Below are 17,782 nucleotides of genomic sequence, written 5' to 3'. Positions count from 1 at the left end.
CAGGTTTTTTTTTTTTTCTTTTAATATGGCCATCCCAGTGTGTGTGAAATGATATCTCACTATGCCAGATGTTGACAGAATGGATAAAAAACACAATCCAACTATATGCTTTTGACAAGAAACTCACTTAGATCCAGAGATAGAAATTGAAAGTGAAAGGATGGAAAAAGATATCCCATGCAAATAGTAACCAAAAAAGAACTGGGGTGGATATACTAATACCAGACAGAATAGACTGCGAGTCTAAAACTGTTACAAGAGACAAAGACATTATGTACTGATTGTTATAAACATATGTGCACCAAACAGCAAAGATCCCAAAATATTTGAAGTAAACATTGACAGAATTGAAAGGATAGTTTTTTTTTTTTTTTTTTTTAAAGATTTGATTTATTTGGCAGAGAGAGGGAACACAAGCAGGGGGAGTGGGAGAGGGAGAAGCAGGCTTCCTGCTGAGCAGGGAGCCCGATGCGGGGCTTGATCCCAGGACCCTGGGATCATGACCCGAGCTGAAAGCAGACGCTTAATGACTGAGCCACCCAGGCACCCCTAAATAGATAGTTCTAAAATAATAGTTGGAGATTGCAATACCACACTTTATGTAATGGATAGAACATCTGCAGAGATAATCAGTAAGGAAATAGAGATCTTGAACAACACTATAAACCAGTTAGGCCTTATATATAGAACACGCTGCCCAGTAATAGAAAAAGACACAGTTTTCTCAAGTATCTATTTCTTAAAAGGAAGAGTGACTGACTGAATGATTGAGTTATAAAGAATTTTTAAGGGAAAGGAAAAAATATCAAACCGAAACAGGGATCTCAAAGTGTGTTCCTTGTCTTGCAATGTTCCCAGGACTTAGTTCAAAATGGAGGTATCTCCCTGCCCCTTCATAGAATTATCTTGATGGATTGCTTTTCTCTTAAAATAACATGAGATATCCTGCATTAAACAGATTCTGTTTACCTTTTTTTTTTTTAAGAGATTTTTTTTAATTTATCTGACAGAGAGAGAGACAGCGAGAGAGGGAACACAAGCAGGGGGAGTGGGAGAGGGAGAAGCAGGCTTCCCGCTGAGCAAGGAGCCTGATGCGGGGCTCGATCCCAGGACCCTGGGATCATGACCTGAGCCGAAGGCAGCGCTTTAACGACTGAGCCACCCAGGCGCCCCCAGATTCTGTTTACCTTTGCAAATGTTTTATGTTCATTTGGTTACTGTTTTGTAGATAGTTGACCATGTGGGTTAGTTTCCTTTCTATTTCTAGTACTTAAGACAACGCTTATCACATAGTGTATATTCAGCAAGTGGTTATTCATTGAATGAATCCAAACAGAAATGTGTATATCAGTATACAAATGAATTAAATAATCACACATTTAAAAATTTTTTTCACAATATTTATAGACCATAATTTGACAGTAATTTTCTCATTCCTTTTCCCTTAATCTTCAGTTTTGTAATGGAGATACCTGGGAAGAACAGGAATATTAAGTAAACTGTGATAAACTCCCAGCAAATAGATAATTAAAAAATAAGATTATTCAAATAAATTTTAGTATGTGCTTGTTAATGACTACTACTCAGCAATTCTTGTAGGTTGTTCTTGGATTCATGAGGCTGGGCTGATGGAAGCTTTTACGAATCTACGATTCAGATGTATGAGATTATGTGAGAACCTTATTGCTTTCTCACTTATCTCTGATGGTGACATCTTACATTCTTTGCAAGATAGGCTCTCCTGTCTTTTCTTTCTCCCTCCTTCCCTCCCTACAACCCAAAGTAGGGCTCAAACTTACAACCCCGAGATCAAGAGTCTTATGTTCTACCAACTGAGCCAGCCAGGTGCCCCCTTCCATTTGTTTCTTTTTGATACTAGCCTTCAGACTGCCTTGGCCTCTGTCTCTGATGAGTGTGTAGGGACCATGGTTATCCTTTCTTCTCTGCCTTGGCTGTTTTCCTTTGCCTATTCTTCCCATCTTCCTTTTGACGTGGCATTACATTATAAAAGTGGCTCATATTTTTTTTTATAACTAAGAACAAATTATTCATACTTAAGAGGGATAAAAATACTTGGCTAAGCCACCAAGTCCTTTATTTCCTCTATTTCATGCTGCTTAGGAAATTTTTCACACATGGTATAAGACTGACTGTGTGGTTGAAGATACATTGAAGAAACCTTTGAAAAAATATTGTAATTTAGACTTTCTTCACAATAGCACATCATATTAATTTATTTTCCAGTATGGTCCTCAGTAGAAGATATGTTTCACGTGCTAAGGAGATTTAATAAGAAATGCCTGAGGAAAGGTTATGTTGAAGAGAATAGTGTTAAAGGATTCTTTATGAAATCCATTAAAAAGTGAGGGTTTTTACTTCGCTGTTTTCCCGTCATCGTTGAAGTAATGTGATCATTTGAAGTTAGGATGATAATCCCTGAGAGATGGGAGTGTGAGTTCTGTGTCCCCTCTCTTCTTTTTTCCCTACTGTCACTTAGGGTACTTATCTATATATGTTTTTTATTACTGCAGCATACATGTTTTGGCTTTAAGCATGATTTTACAAGTTCTCTCTGTGTATTTTTACCATATTCGTTCCTGCTTTTTGTTTTTCTCAGTCCTTAATTACCTTTCCTTTTATTATTGTTCTTTCTTGCATTCCTTTTCTTTTTTCTATTCTATTGCAAAAGGCTCTGCATAATGTTCTGACAATAATGTGAAAACATGGAGCCTTAGGTTTTTGTTGGGAAACTTCCTGTCTGTGAACCCCTTTTGCTCTAATCTATCAATACATTGAAATGTGCTTGATTTTTGTTCCCTGGAGCAGAGTTAGGGATCTCATTTTGTATTTGCCTAAGTAGAGGGAAATAGGTAGACAAGATCAGTTTTTCTGAAAAGAATAATTGCTTCTCCTTGCCAAATCAAAACAAGTAGTGTTATGTTTTGGTTTACTTTAGCTTATAACACGTCTTGATTATATTTTTATATGTACAATATTGGTTCATTCTTACTTAAACTAAATATATTTATATGGTTATTTATGTGTGTGGATGGCCAACTTAGGAAAGGCAAAAATATCCTTTGCCCTCTCACACTTTTTATTTTCCAGTGGAAAAAAATAGTGTTAATAAGGATCACCACAGGTATCTTTTTTGGAGATTATATATATTATATATCTGAGTAGTAGCAGAGATATGAATAATTCACAGTTGGACTGCAATATGTAACATGTTTACATTCTAGTTACTGGATGATTATAAATCCCAGATAGTATTTTTTTTTTTTAAAGATTTTATTTATTTATTTGAGAGAGAATGAGAGAGAGAGAGCACGCGAGGGAAGAGGGTCAGAGGGAGAAGCAGACTCCCCGCTGAACAAGGAGCCCGATGTGGGACTCAATCCGGGTTCTCCAGGATCATGACCTGAGCCGAAGGCAGTCGCTTAACCAACTGAGCCACCCAGGCGCCCTAAATCCCAGATAGTATTAACGCGTATGTGTATCACCTTAGTCTGAAATGTGCGAACCCAAAGGGTTACAGCAAAACTAAGTTGATAATGTTAAAACTAACTATAACTAGTTTGTAATTAAAAGACAACAATAAGGGCACTTGGGTTGGTTAAGCAACTGCCTTCGGCTCAGTCCCGGGATGGCGTCCCGCATGGGGCTCCCTGCTCAGTGGGGAGTCTGCTTCTCCCTCTGATCCTCCCCCCTTTCATGCTCTCACTCTCTCTCGAAAAAATAAATTAAAAAAATCTTTATAAAAGGGTAGTAAGATCAGTAGAAAATTATAACCAAATATATACAACATGGGTAATGCATTGATAATGGTATTTATTTCCCCAAAGAGCTTGAATTTAAACTACCTCTTTGTTTGTGTACACAATAGGAATTTTTCCATGTAGCCAAGTGTTGTATGGTAGCCACATTTCCCAGTATATTCTAAACTGTATTTCCCTGGAAAACTGTGGTAGTATGCTAATTTTTATTTGAGTCTGTGCAGTTGTCATTAGTTCATAAGAGCTCCAGTATTCCACATCTGTATTGCTCTTTCCTTGTGATCTTTTTTTTTTTTTTTAAAGATTTTATTTATTTATTTGAGAGAGAGAGAGAATGAGAGATAGAGAGCACGAGAGGGAAGAGGGTCAGAGGGAGAAGCAGACTCCCCGCCGAGCAGGGAGTCCGATGTGGGACTCGATCCCGGGACTCCAGGATCATGACCTGAGCCGAAGGCAGTCGCTTAACCAACTGAGCCACCCAGGCGCCCTTTCCTTGTGATCTTAAGCGACAAAGACTTTTTCTTCATTCTGTGTGTTCGCTTCCCGTTGGTCACGTTGTGGGGTAGGAAGGAGTTCTGTTCTGTTGCCTGCCTCATGCAGAGAATACGGCTGATGGAAGTTCTACCATCTGCAGTGTCATGGATCACAGAGGCAGGAAGTAGAAAGGGCTAAATTGTGATATCAGCAGTGAGGCTTTTCCCGTGATTCAGTGTTGACTGTTATGTTTCATTATATGGTTTCGCTGTTTGTGCATGATAGTTATCATCTCCCAAATCTTGAATTCATCAACTTCTTTGCATTTCTCTCCTGTTCTTTCTGTTTAAGCTAATCACTGTAATAGCCTTTCAAATGTATTCCTCTGTCATAGGTGGGATTCCTTTGGAAACAGATTCTGGAAGTTTATTGGGGGAAATACTCTTGGGACCAGCATGTGTGAGGGAGTGAAAGAAACTGGATTGAAGGAGAAGTTGAATTGAGTTGAGATGCAGACTCAACAAAGGCCTTAGCTGATCCTACAGAGGGCTCTGGTCTTTCATAGTCGTTTTAAATTGGGGCCATTGGGATTGAGCCTTTGTACACCCATATCAGCTTACCACTGCCTGTGGACTGCCCCTAAGAAGGGGCAAGACCTTAGGCAGAAAGCTGAGGACCAGTCTGCTGTTGGTTGCCAACAAAACTTCCAGCAGCTGGGGGAATGGCCTAAAGTGGTGATTTGAATAGAAATCCCTATTTCACAATTATATGTATTTTTCACGATTGTTCATTTCTGAGTTCGTTTGTTCTTTCTCTCCTCCCTCCCTCCCTCCCTCCCTCCCTCCCTCCCTTCCTCCCTCCCTTCCTCCCTCCCTCCCTCCCTTCCTCCCTTCCTCCCTTCCTTTTCTGATTTTATTTTTAAATAATCTCTATACCGATACGGGGCTTGAACCCACAACCCCGGGATCAAGAGTCTCATGCTCTACCATCTAAGCCAGCCAGGTGCCCCTGGTTTCTCTTAGGATTTTTGACTTGTGTTTCTTAGGAATGTATTTTAAAATAACTGAAAATTTTCTACTTTTTATTTTATTAATTTCTAAATTGGTTTCTGATCAGTGAGTATGATCTTTTTTATTTAGAATCTTTCTGATTTGATGAGAAGTATTTTATGGCCAAGGAGTAAGTCACTTTACATCTTACATGTGTACTTGGAAAGAATGTATAGTCTCAAATTATTGTATGTTATGTTTTATAGATAACCAATAGGTCAAAACTACCTGTTAGGATGTTTAAATCTTCTAGTGACTTTTGACTGTTTGATCAGTTTTTGAAAGAGTGGATTTCCTAATTCTTCCTTGCTTAAGTCTTGCCTCTGTATATTCTTAAGATAAGTTATTAGGTAATATAACAGTGTAACATGTGTCTTCTTGGCTAATTTTACTTTTAATCAAAGTGGAGTGAATTTTGGCTTTTACATCTGGTTTTATGTGATGATATGTCTAAACCAGCTTATTTTGGTCTTTTCCTTGTATGTCCCTACAACTTTCAATCAACCAGTGAACCATTGTTTTAGGGTGGACTGGCATTTTGTTTTGTTTCTATTCAGAGTGGCAGTGTCTTTTAACCAGAGTGTAGTCCAGGTACATTTATTGTATTTACTACTGTATTTCGATTTATTTATATTGTCTCCTTTTTATTTTTGTTCCTCTTCTGGATTGTATTTTCTCTCCTTCCTTAACTTCTTTTGGATGATGATGATGACTTAAAAATTTTCTCTTGTTCTGTTTTATTCCATTTTCCCCTCCACCCCTTTCCACCGTGATGGAAATTTTACACTCTTGTTGCTATTCTTTCAGTGTTTACTCTAGAAATTTCAACTTTGGAGATATTCCTTCAGGTGTCCTTCATTCTCCTATATCAAACTTTATAAAACATTCACTTATCTTAAATTTCAGTCTAAAGTTTATTCTCCTACCAAAGAAATATTTTAATGCTGTTTACCCTTTATATTTTTTTTATATTTTATTTCCTTATTTATTTACTTCACTAATGAGACATTATAGGGTATAATCATCCATTGTTTATTTAGCTTTACCCAAATGCTTATTTTCTTTGCTCATTGTTCCTTTCATCTCTGATTCTTTCTGTTTTTCCTGGAACTTACTCTTTAGAAGTTAATATGGCTAGTTAACTCAGTTTTTGTTCATATGAACTGTCTATTTTTCATTCTTTCTTGAAAAATAGAGCTACATAACACAGTACAAACATTCCAGCACTCTGCTGATAGAGGACTACTATCAATCTAGATCTACATATTCAGAACTAATTTTTGTTACTTTGTAGGCAATCTGTTCTTTTTGTCTGCTTCATAAGATAATTTTCATTGATATACACTTTATGAAGAATAAAATCTAGCTATTTTAAATGTATAGTTCAGTGAATTTTAGTAAATGTAACCACAATTAAGGTATAGAACATTTCTATCCTGTTTTTTAAATGTCCCTTCCCCCATTTTACATTTTACTAGCAGCGTTTGGGAGTTCCAGTTATTCCAGCAAAACACTTAACATTGCTTGTCTTTTTAGTTTCAGTTATTCTAATAGATGTGTAGTTTTATTTCATTGTGATTTAAAATTGTATTTCCTTAGTACCAAATACTGTTGAGCATATTTTCACATGCTTAATGCTATCACATTCATACATCTTCTTTTGTGAACTGTCTTTTCAAATTTTTGCCCCCTCCTTAAATGATTAATAGACTTAATTATTCTTTTTAGCACAGTTTTAGATTTACCGAATAATTGAATGGTTTAAATAAATGGAGTTCCATACACACCCCCAACCACAGCCCTCTGCAGCTTTCCCAATGTTTTTTTTTTTTTTTTAAAGATTTTATTTATTTATTCATGAAAGACAGAGAGAGAGAGAGAGGCAGAGGGAGAAGCAGGCTCCCAAGGAGCAGGGAGCTCGACGTGGGACTCAATCCCAGGACTCTGGGATCATGACCTGAGCCGAAGGCAGACGCTTAACCATCTGAGCCACCCAGGCGCCCTGCAGCTTTCCCAATGTTAACACTTCCTGTTAGTGTGGCACATTTGTTACAATTAATAAACTAACATTGATACATTATTAACTATAGTCCACAGTTTACATTAAGTTTCCCTGTTTGTATTGTATAGTTCTGTGTGTTTTGACAAATGCATAATGACATGTATCTACCATTATAGTTTCATACAAAATAGTTTGCCCTGTGCTTCAGCTTTTCAGCCCTCCTTTCCCTACCCCCACAAGCCTTGGTGTATGCTGCTTACTCTATGCTTTTGCCTTTTCCAGAGTGTCATATAGTTGGAATCAGTATGTAGCCTTTTCACATGGGCTTTTTTCACTTAGCTATATGCATTTAAAAGTTCCTGGGATCCAGCCCTGCATCCACATTGGGCTCCCTGCTTGGCGGGGGGCCTGCTTCTCCCTCTCCCTCTGCTGTTCCCCTTACTGTCCTCTCTTGCTCTCTCTGTCAAATAAATAAAATCTTAAAAAAAATAAATAAAAATAAAAAACAGGAAGATTTAAAAAAAAAGTTCCTTCATGTCTTTCTGTGGCTTGATAGCTCATTTTAAAATTGTTGAATAATATTCCATTGGATGGTCATACAACAGATTGTTTATCCATTCACCTTTTGAAGGAGACCTTGGTTGTTTCTAGTTCTTGGCAATCATTAACAGAGTTGCTATAAAAATTTTTGCATGTAGGTTTTGTGTGGACATAAATTTTCAACTCAGTTCGGTAAATACCTAGGAGTATGGCTATTGGGGCCTAGGGTAAGATTATTTTGCATTCCCACTGGTGGTGAATAAGCATTCCTGGCACTCTCCTATTGCTCTGCATCCTTGATAGCTTTTGGTATTGTGAATGTTTTGGAATATTAGCCATTCTAATAAGCCTATAGTAGTATTTTGTTTTAATTTGCATTTTCCTGAAGACAAAGATGTTGAGCATCTTTTCATATGCTTATTTGCCATCTTGTATCATCTTTATAGAGGTGTCTCTTCAAATCTTTTACTGATTTTTTAATTGGGTTTTCTTATTGTCAAGTTTTAAGAGCTCTATTTTAGATAGAGTTCTTTATCAGATGTGTATTTTGCAGAAGTTTTCTCCTAGTCTGTGACTTGTGCCTATATTCTCTTGAGTGTTTTTTGTTTTTGGTTTGACAGAGAAATGTTTAATTTTAATAAAGCTCAATTATCTGTTTTTCTTTTATGGATCGTGCTATTCACCCACCAGTGGGAATGCAAAAAAACCAAGAGCAAGTATTGTATCTAAAAACTAATTGTCAAACCCAAGGTCATCTAAATTTTCTTCTGTTCATCTTCTAGAACTCTTGCTGTTTTTATATTCAGGTCTAAGATCCACTGAGTTAACTTTTAAGGATTGTGTGTAGATTCACTTTTTTGTGTATGAATGTCCAGTTCTAGCACCATTTGTTGAATTGCTTTTGCTCCTTTGTCAGAGATCAGTTGACTATATTTGTGTGTGTCTATTTGTAGTCCCTCTACTTTGTTCCATTGATTGATTTGTTCTTTTACCAGTACCATGCTGACTGTAGCTTTATAATAAGTCTTGAAGTTGGGCAATACCAATCCTTTGAAATTGTTACTCTCCCCTAACATTAGCTATTCTGGGTCTTTTGCTTTTTCTATATACATGTCAAAATCATTTTGTTGATATCCACAAAATAACTTGCTGGGATTTTGATTGGGATTGCATTGCATCTATAGATCAGGCTGAGGAGAATTGGTATCCTACACATGGATATTTCTCCATTTATTTAGATCTTCCTTAATTTCATTTGAATTTCGTAGTTTTCTTCATATAGGTAGCATACATATTTTGTTAGATTTATGCCTGGGTTTTTTTGGGGGGGGACTGTTAATGTAAATGGTGTTTTTAATTTTAAAGTCAAAGTTTTCATTGCTGGTATATAGGAATGCAATCCCCTTATGTACATTGACCTTGTATCCTGTAATCTTGTTATAATCCACTTACTAGTTCTGGATTTTTTTGGTGGTGGTTGTTGTTGATTCTTTGAGGTTTTCATTATAGAAATCATATTACCTGCTAATGAAGAGTTTTATTTTCTTCCCTATGTGTTTACCTTTTTCTTGTCTTATTGCATAAAATAGAACTTGTGTAGGACATTGAATTGGAGCGGTAAGAGAGGACATCCTTACCTTGTTCCTGGTCTTAGGGGAAAGGCATCTAGGTTCTCACCATTAAGTATAAGGTTAGGTGTAGGCTTTTTGTAGATGTTCCTCATGAAGTTTAAGAACTTTCCTTCTATTCATAGTGTGCTGAACTCAGTGGGTGTTGGATTTTGTCAAATGCTTTTTCTCCATTTGCTGATATGGTTGTGTCATATTTTTTCTTCTTTAGCCTATTAATGTGATGGATTACATTAACTGTTTTTTGAGTGTTGAACTAACCTTGCATCCTGGGAATAAATCCCACTTGGTCATGGTATAATTCTTTTTATACATTGTTGGATTTTTTTCCTTTTGGTTATTTTTATACCTAGGAATTCAAATTTTAATTTTTTTATATTTTCTATTTCTGTCACCATGATCATTTTCTCTTTATTAGAAAATTTTTTAAAGATTTATTTAAGAGAGAGAAAGCACACAACAAACAGCAGGGGGATGGGCAAAGGGAGAGGGGAGAGAATCCTGAAGCAGACTCTCTGCTGAATGTGGATTGTGCCATGGGCCTCAATCCCAGGACCCTGAGATCATGACCTGAGCTGAAATCAAGAGTCAGCCACTTAACCGACTGAGCCACCCAGGTACTCCAGAAAAAATACTTTTCTTGAAGTGTATAGTTGATAATTTCTTGAAATCCTTTCCCATACTTATAGTGTTTGTAATAGCTGTAATTTATAATAGGTTCTTTAAGGTTCTTCATTTCTGGGTTTGTTTCTGTTGCCTGTTTTCTTCCTGAGGTGGATTATATTTTACCCCTCTCTTCCTGTGTTTCTCTGTCTCTTTTTTAGAAGTAATTGTTATGCCCAGTGTGGGGCTCAAACTCATGACCCTGAGATTGAGAATCACATGCTCTACAGGCTTAGGCAGCCAGGCATCCCTCTTCACAAGTCTCTTAATTTTTTTTTTTAAGATTTATTTATTTATTTGAGTGAGCAAGCATTCGTGAGAGTGAGCACCGCAGGGGGTGGGGTGGGGGGAGAGAGTCTGCTTAAGACTCCCCGTGGAGCCCAAGGTGGGGCTTGATCTCACGACCCTCAGATCATGACCTGAGCTGAAACCAAGAGCCCTTGCTTAACTTTGCCACCAAGGCGCCCCCACATGTCTCTTAATTTTTGATTGTATTATAAACATTGTGAATGTTGTGTGTTTGGATTTTGTCATCTTTGAGTAAAAATGTGTTAAGGTAATAGGTCAGTTAATTGATGTTGATATTAATACATTTTAGGCTTCTTCTTTTTCTTTTCTTTTTTTTTTTAAAGAGCTTTCTTGGCTCAAGTCAAGCATAGCCTTACCTGGTATTGTGATTCAACAAGTATATGTTAGGCCATCTCTCTCTACCTTCCATGCTTCCTATCCTTGAATTCATAATTTCTATTTCATTAAACATCTGTGGTTTCTTGGTACAATGTAAACTCTTAATGTTTTAGGCAGGAGAGAGAGGTGATCTTATATATATATTTTTGAAGAATTCCAGTGACAATAGTATAGTTTGAGGGGACCAACAGTAGTGATAGGAAGTTGTGTTTGGAGGCTACTGCAGGCATCCTATGAAGACATATGTGATGGTAGTTTGTGTAAGTGTTGTGGTCATGGAGATAAAGAATAGTGAAGAAATAGAATTTTTTTTTTTTAAAGATTTTATTTATTTATTTGACAGAGAGACAGTAAGAGAGGGAACACAGGCAGGGGGCAGTGAGAGAGAGAGAAGCAGGCCTCCCACTGAGCAGGGAGCCCAATGCGGGACTTGATCCCAGGACCCCGAGATATGACCTGAGCTGAAGGCAGTTGCCCAACTGACTGGGCCACACAGGTGCCCCAGAAATAGGATTTTTTAATAAAGACTTTATAACTTGCATACTATCCAACAGTTTTAGTCCTAGACATATACTCTAGGAACTCTTGCACAGGGTTCCAAGCAACACATTCAGAAATATTCATGGGAGCATTGTATGTATAAGTCTGAATGTCTATTCATAGTAGAATAGATAATGCTTCAGTATGTTTATACAGTGAAATATATTACAGTTGTGTTATATTTGGCTTGTTTCGTCAGGGAATCTTGTTTTTCTGGGTTATATGTATTGACAGGTCTAATGCTACATTGCCTCCATTTGGGGGGACCATTTTGTAATTGCCTTATTACACACTGCCCTGTTGCCTAACAACATCTCACCTTTTCTGAACATATAATAATTTCTCATTGACAAATTACTTTTTGTGTTTTGTTTCTCCATCTAGTTTCTTGTGACCAAGGACAATTTCCCAGTCTTACTTTGAATCTCACAAATCATTGTATAGTCCAGGGTCCATAGTAAATAACTAAGATGAGATTAATACCGGAATCAGAATAACTGCAAATTTCCTAATTCTCAGAGGAAACTGAAAACAGAGATAAGGGATGTAGATATCTTACCTCTTGTGGTTTCCTGTTTCCTGTTTATATGGATAAATAGTTTTGGATGGTGAATTGATATAACATTTTTTTTTTTTTTGGCATATGGACTCATTTGTTTAAATTTTTGTAAAAACGTTTTCTCAGGCATGCCAGTTTCTAATTTTTAGATATTATTTCTTCACTGCTCCAAAACAGGCTAATTCTTCTTTAATGAGTTCAGTCTGATTCCTTTATGTGACATTCATTGTGAGGCTACAGCACTGAAGGAGACAAATAAATACTCTGCTTTTCACTCTCATGCAGGATCTTTGGCATGCAAAAGTGAGAAGCATACTTTCTCCCTAATTTATATTTTAATTCTCTTTTTCTTCTGCCATCCCGCGGATACTGTCCAGCTGGATTGTTTCAGTCATTTTTTAAAACCAATTCCTGGTATTCCTGACTAAAATGTTCAAATCCTGCTCATCCTTCATAGCCTCATTTAAATGGCTCTTGCTGTAATATGCTTTCCTTAATCCCTTTTCTGTTACCTTCCTATGATACTTTTCTCTTCTGAATTTCCGATGATAGATTTACTGGAGTATTTTTCCCTTTTTCTTCCTAGGTTCTAAGGCTCCCGAAGTGAAAAAAGTATGTTAATCATTCTTCTCACTGCACTTAGCATTGCTTTTAAAATGCTGTCCCACATAGACATAACCAACATCAGAATTATAAAAACTGAATTAAGTATGAAACAGAAAGCAAGAGCCATTTTAACTCAGTTGAAGTTAAGAGTAATATTTTGTGGTTTTGGGGTTAAAGATCTATGACATTTGGCCCTCTCTTCCTTTTTCTCTAAGATCCTATAGTTAGAGTGTAGTGTTGTTAGAGCATCAGAGGCTGGGAAGAGCCTTTTAAGCGCTCACTGATCTTTTTCTTCAGAAAAGATCATAAACAAGTGTCTCAGACATGAGTGTATCCACTTGTTTTCAGAAAATCTCTAAGCAAGGACATTTATTTTTAAAGTTTTTCTTGATAAATTGGTATAGAGGTGACTCAAGCTGTCAAAATTTTTACTTTATGATAATCTAAATACTTATTAACAATTTTCTGATTTAATTTTCTCTTATAAAACTTTAGCTGGAGATGTCATTTGTTTGGGTCTTACTTTTTCTTTCATCTTACTTGCTAGCGTACACATTCCCTGTTGGAGGCGTGGAAATAGTACGGTAGCTCTTCACCGATAACAGCGAGTCCTAGAGCTTCTGTTTCCACCCATAATACAATAACCGTGTGACTTGATTTCCCCCCAGATCATTGTGTCAGTTCTTGCTGATAAAAGCTGTAGAGGATCTCTGTGACTTTTCAAATGAAAATGCCTCAAATACCTGTGAATCAGTACTTTTGGAAAAGGGAATTTAATTTGTTATGCGTGCAAACAGAACTTTTGGGGAATATTGTGTGTGTGTGTTTCCTTAATATTATATAAAAGTTGCTTCTTATATTTGCTGTGTAATACTATATCTACTTCCATTTTTGGAATCCATTGTCAAATAACTTATTTATGTTTCCTTAGCTCTTTATTTCATTACTGGGGAAAATGTTACATTTATAGCTATAAATAGTCCTTTTCTTTCATTACACTGGTGTTATTTTCCTGATTCTAAAGAAAGGAACTTTTAGATAAATTAGTTATTGTCTTCTGCGTTATTGAACATGTGGTCAGTTGTCATGTTCATGCATCCAGATGATCAAAGTCTGAACTTCTGTCTAATTCTTCCCTGCTGTTAGGCTACCCTGTCATGATCAAGGCCTCAGCAGGTGGTGGTGGGAAAGGCATGCGAATCGCCTGGGATGATGAAGAGACCAGGTGAGGTGCTGTCCAAAATATACTTTTGATGAAAATTGCAGTTACTAGAGTTTTATTAAACTGACAAGTAAACAGATACCAGAAGTGTAATGGAATAATTACAATAACCATCTCATTTTTACTTTTAGATGGGAAAAAATGGAAATTATGCAGAAAACTTCCTTGTTTATATTTTGATGATGATTCTGTTATAGGAAGGTTTTTTACTTTCTTAAACCTTAACAAAGGATTATCTTTTTGTTTTTACAGTGTATTTTTTTAAAATTACAGTCACGATTCTATTTTCTAGGCAAAAGCTACTAACATTTGATGTTGTATATTCTGAATGTGGTCAGAGATTTGAAGCAAACACATTTAAAGGCAGTCATGATTTCATTTGTTTATGTATTAGTACGCACTTGCTTTCCATTGCTTGTCTATAAAAATAGTGAACTACTTTGATAATTTTTTACTGTGGAATGTATTTCCTTTTGAATTTGAAACTACTAAACGTCCTTTATATAACAGTGCACCCTGTTGTAAATGTAGACCACATTTTTTTAGTATACTAGTTTCTAGTTTCAGGAATCAAAAGTAATTTTTAAAACAATTTAAAAAAAAACCAGTGCATTGTTAACATCATAGTGATTAAAAAATAATTTTTTAAAAAAACTGCCTAGTACAAACAGGTTTTAGGGGATTCTATTTAGGTTTGCGTTTTTATTGATTTTCAGGTTTGGCAGAAGAGATTTTTGTCATTTTTTTTGGAGGGTTGGAGGGGACAAAAATGACTAATTATCGTGTTATGTTGCCTTTCGGTGCTCTTTCTCTACCCAGAAGTAATGTGGTCTTCTAGATGGTTCTGCTTTCTCCCCTTCCTTTGCTTTTCCTTCCTCTCCACTCCCCCACATCTCTCAAAGACAGAGTCCAGAGCAGTTGGAGTGAAAGTTGTCCAATACACACCAAATTCAGGAATTAGGTTCTCAAGTGAACAAGTAAGGTAAAAATTTCCTGAAAGCAATACATTACCCTTTAAAATCTTTTGAGAAGACACCAGGTTGCAGACTTGCATGGATGGTTTTATCTCTAGAAGAAAATTGTCCCACAACACCATTGTTTCTTCAGTTGAGCATCAGAGAAACTAATTGGTTGTGTTGTGGGGTGATGAGAGATGACATATATTGCTCTTTAAACCCCAGGCTTACTCTGAGTGACACTGGTACCAGAGACTGACCGCAAGAATTAACTCATTGCATAGATTGACAATATTTGTTGAGAACCTGTGTGACAGGCACCATTTTAGTAGTGTTCCTGGAATATAGCAGTGAACAAAAAACAGAAAAAATTTCTTTCCTCCATGAAGTTTATACCTTAGATCATGAGTTCTTAACCTTTGAGTTCCCAGTCCTATAAAATTCAGAGGAGGTTTATACATCCGGATGAGAGGGAAAAAGGACCTATTTCTTTCACCTCTAAGTGGGATTTAGTGTTTCCTCCAATGCAGGCAGTGAACTACAATAGTAGTATTATCTTTGGAACTTTTTTCCACCTTGGAAATCACATATCTTCAACAACTGTAATGTGATAATGTATCTCGAAGTAACAGTGATTATTAGATTTGTTGTTGGAGCTTGTTATGAGTAAAGAACCCCATGCATTATATCCCAAATTTGTTCTTAGAAAATATTTTGAATCCTGTATTTCAGTATAATTTGTTTTCTGTGCAGTCCTATGCATTTTCATTGTTTGCACTTTAAGCCTTACTTTGAGAAGAGGTTCATGTGCTGCATGATGAGGCAAAAGAGATCTATCTGGAGTGTGAACACATGGTATGGGAGATAGCGTTGCAGCCATCATTGGGGAAAAAACGATCTGCTGTAGCCTCTGGGTAGGAAAGAATGACATAATAAGGATATTAAACACAACTTAATGGTTTTGTAAGAGATGTGTATTTTACAGACTTTAACCTTTTCCTCATTGTGTGGCCCCTTTTGTATGGCACTTACATAGCAATTAAGCTTTAGCACTTATTTTTCATTCTTCTTCTTGGGATCTCAGATTTCTTCTCCCTCATTTCTCTAGGGCTTACTGTTAGCAACATATTTTATGGTGAAGATTACTCTCAGTTTCTTGGCATTGAGATTTTCTGTGCTGCTGTTAACCAGTGGATTTTATTTTATTTTATTTTTTAAAGATTCTATTTATTTATTTGTTTTAAAAAGATTTTATTTATTTGACAGAGAGACATAGCGAGAGAGGGAACACAGGCAGGGGGAGTGGGAGAGGGAGAAGCAGGCTTCCCGCGGAGCAGGGAGCCCGATGCGGGGCTCGATCCCAGGAGCCTGGGATCATGACCTGAGCTGAAGGCAGATGCTCAACGACTGAGCCACCCAGGTGCTCCTAACCAATGGATTTTAATGTAGCATTCAGTATTTTCAGAAATCACTATGTCCATTCATATAGTGGGCATCTTTTTTGGGTAAATAAACCTTTAAATGGTACATTGATTCAAAATATGTTAATAAAATTAGTAAAAATACATAAATAATTTTCTATCTAAAATATTGTTCTCAATTTGATAAAAGAATGACACTATTTGATTTAATGATACATGCGCTTCATTTAAAAAAGTTGCTCTATATCTCATTACTTTGGAAGAATCTAAACTACAGGAAAATTGAGAGAATAGTCCAGAAAACTCTTCAATAGTTTTCTTCTAGAGTCACCAATTATTAATATGCCACATTGTACGTACTCCTTCCTTTCTCCTTTTTTGGGGGGAGGGGATTTTTTTTTTTTTTTTTTTGCATGATCCACAAAAATTTTAGCCTTCTTTGGAAGGCACACCGCATAACCATTAATTGCTTTATATTTTATTCTGAGGAGTGTCTCCCTCTTGTAACGTCTTTCCTAAGTGTTTTCAGGGAAGTAGCATCTATGGCTTATCTTGGAATCTTTAGAACATCTGAGAGATCTTTTTTAAAAAATAGTGTTTGTTGTTGTATATTAAATTAGAGTGAGAATCACAAAGGTTGTTGAAAGTAGACTCATATCTTCATATTAACCTCTGTCTTTTCCCTATCCACATTTCAATGAAATATGGCACAATGGAAAATTGACCATGTTTACATTTTGGAATACCCCTGCTAGACTTTGGGTGCTTTGACAGCAGTTTCTGCTTTATTTTTGTATTCCAGTCACCTAAATAGGCAATGGGCACATGGTTTCATGATGAGTAAATATTTGTTAAATGAATGTGTAACTGACCATAACAAATGTTTTTAAAGTAGTTTTCCGCGAACTCCCAAATATCCTGGTGATGCTTTCAAATTGTGATAATTTATTTGGGTGAGTTTGATTTTTTTTTTTCTCTAGTATTCTTGGTTTAAATGCAAAATGAAAGCTCTTAGTCATTATAGCAGAGAGAAACTATAAAGTGCTTTGTTTTTTCTTTGTGAATCATCATACCCCATCTAATAAAAAGTTGGTCATATGGTACTAAAAACAATAATTCATTGTGCTTTAGTTTCTTTGAGGTTTGCAGTCTCCAAAGATCTAAAAACTCCATTCCCCTAAATCAAAGAAGTAATAGAAAACTAAGAAAACCTGATACCTTTTCCCTGAGAACTCTGAGAAAGAAGAATTGTTACAATATGTTTTGAATTTATCTTCTGGTCATTGTTTACTTGCTGTGTTGTATTTTTTAAGCACAAAAACAAATGTATTTATTTCTAATAATGCCAGATGGAGTGTTTGCAAATTAAAAGGTTGGAAGAATTTCAGTGTTGTATTTAATTATAGGTATTTAATCTGAAGATTAAGAAACTGTTAGTGACATGTAAAAAGAATTAAACTTTATATTCTGAATATGTCAGTGAGTGAAAAATAATATATTCAATTAGTTTTAGGTAAGCAAGTGTGCATTTTTAATAGACTGACCGAATGAACCCATTTCTCTCTCTCTCTCTCTTTCTTTTTCTTTCTTTCTCTCTCTCTTTCTTCTTTCTTTTTTCTTTCTTTCTTTCTTTCTTTCTTTCTTTCTTTCTTTCTTTCT

The 17,782-nt window shown here is 36.1% G+C and overlaps 1 protein-coding gene across 5 annotated transcripts in view; it reads left to right on the top strand.

The window, feature by feature from the left end:
• The window catches only part of PCCA (propionyl-CoA carboxylase subunit alpha), a 394,194-nt gene that overhangs the window by 134,048 nt on the left and 242,364 nt on the right, over positions 1 to 17,782 (top strand). For all 5 annotated transcript variants that reach the window (XM_073894335.1, XM_073894336.1, XM_025874636.2 and 2 more), the window contains one exon: positions 13,671 to 13,749. In XM_073894335.1, the coding sequence (XP_073750436.1) occupies positions 13,671 to 13,749 (79 nt within the window). The remainder of the gene's footprint in view (positions 1 to 13,670; positions 13,750 to 17,782) is intronic.

This window comes from Callorhinus ursinus, unplaced genomic scaffold (genome assembly GCF_003265705.2).
Source record: "Callorhinus ursinus isolate GAN/ISIS: 27379988/994484 unplaced genomic scaffold, GSC_fseal_2.0 scaffold7, whole genome shotgun sequence".
NCBI classification, from domain to species: domain Eukaryota; kingdom Metazoa; phylum Chordata; class Mammalia; order Carnivora; family Otariidae; genus Callorhinus; species Callorhinus ursinus.
This window is presented reverse-complemented; position numbering and strand designations above follow the sequence as displayed.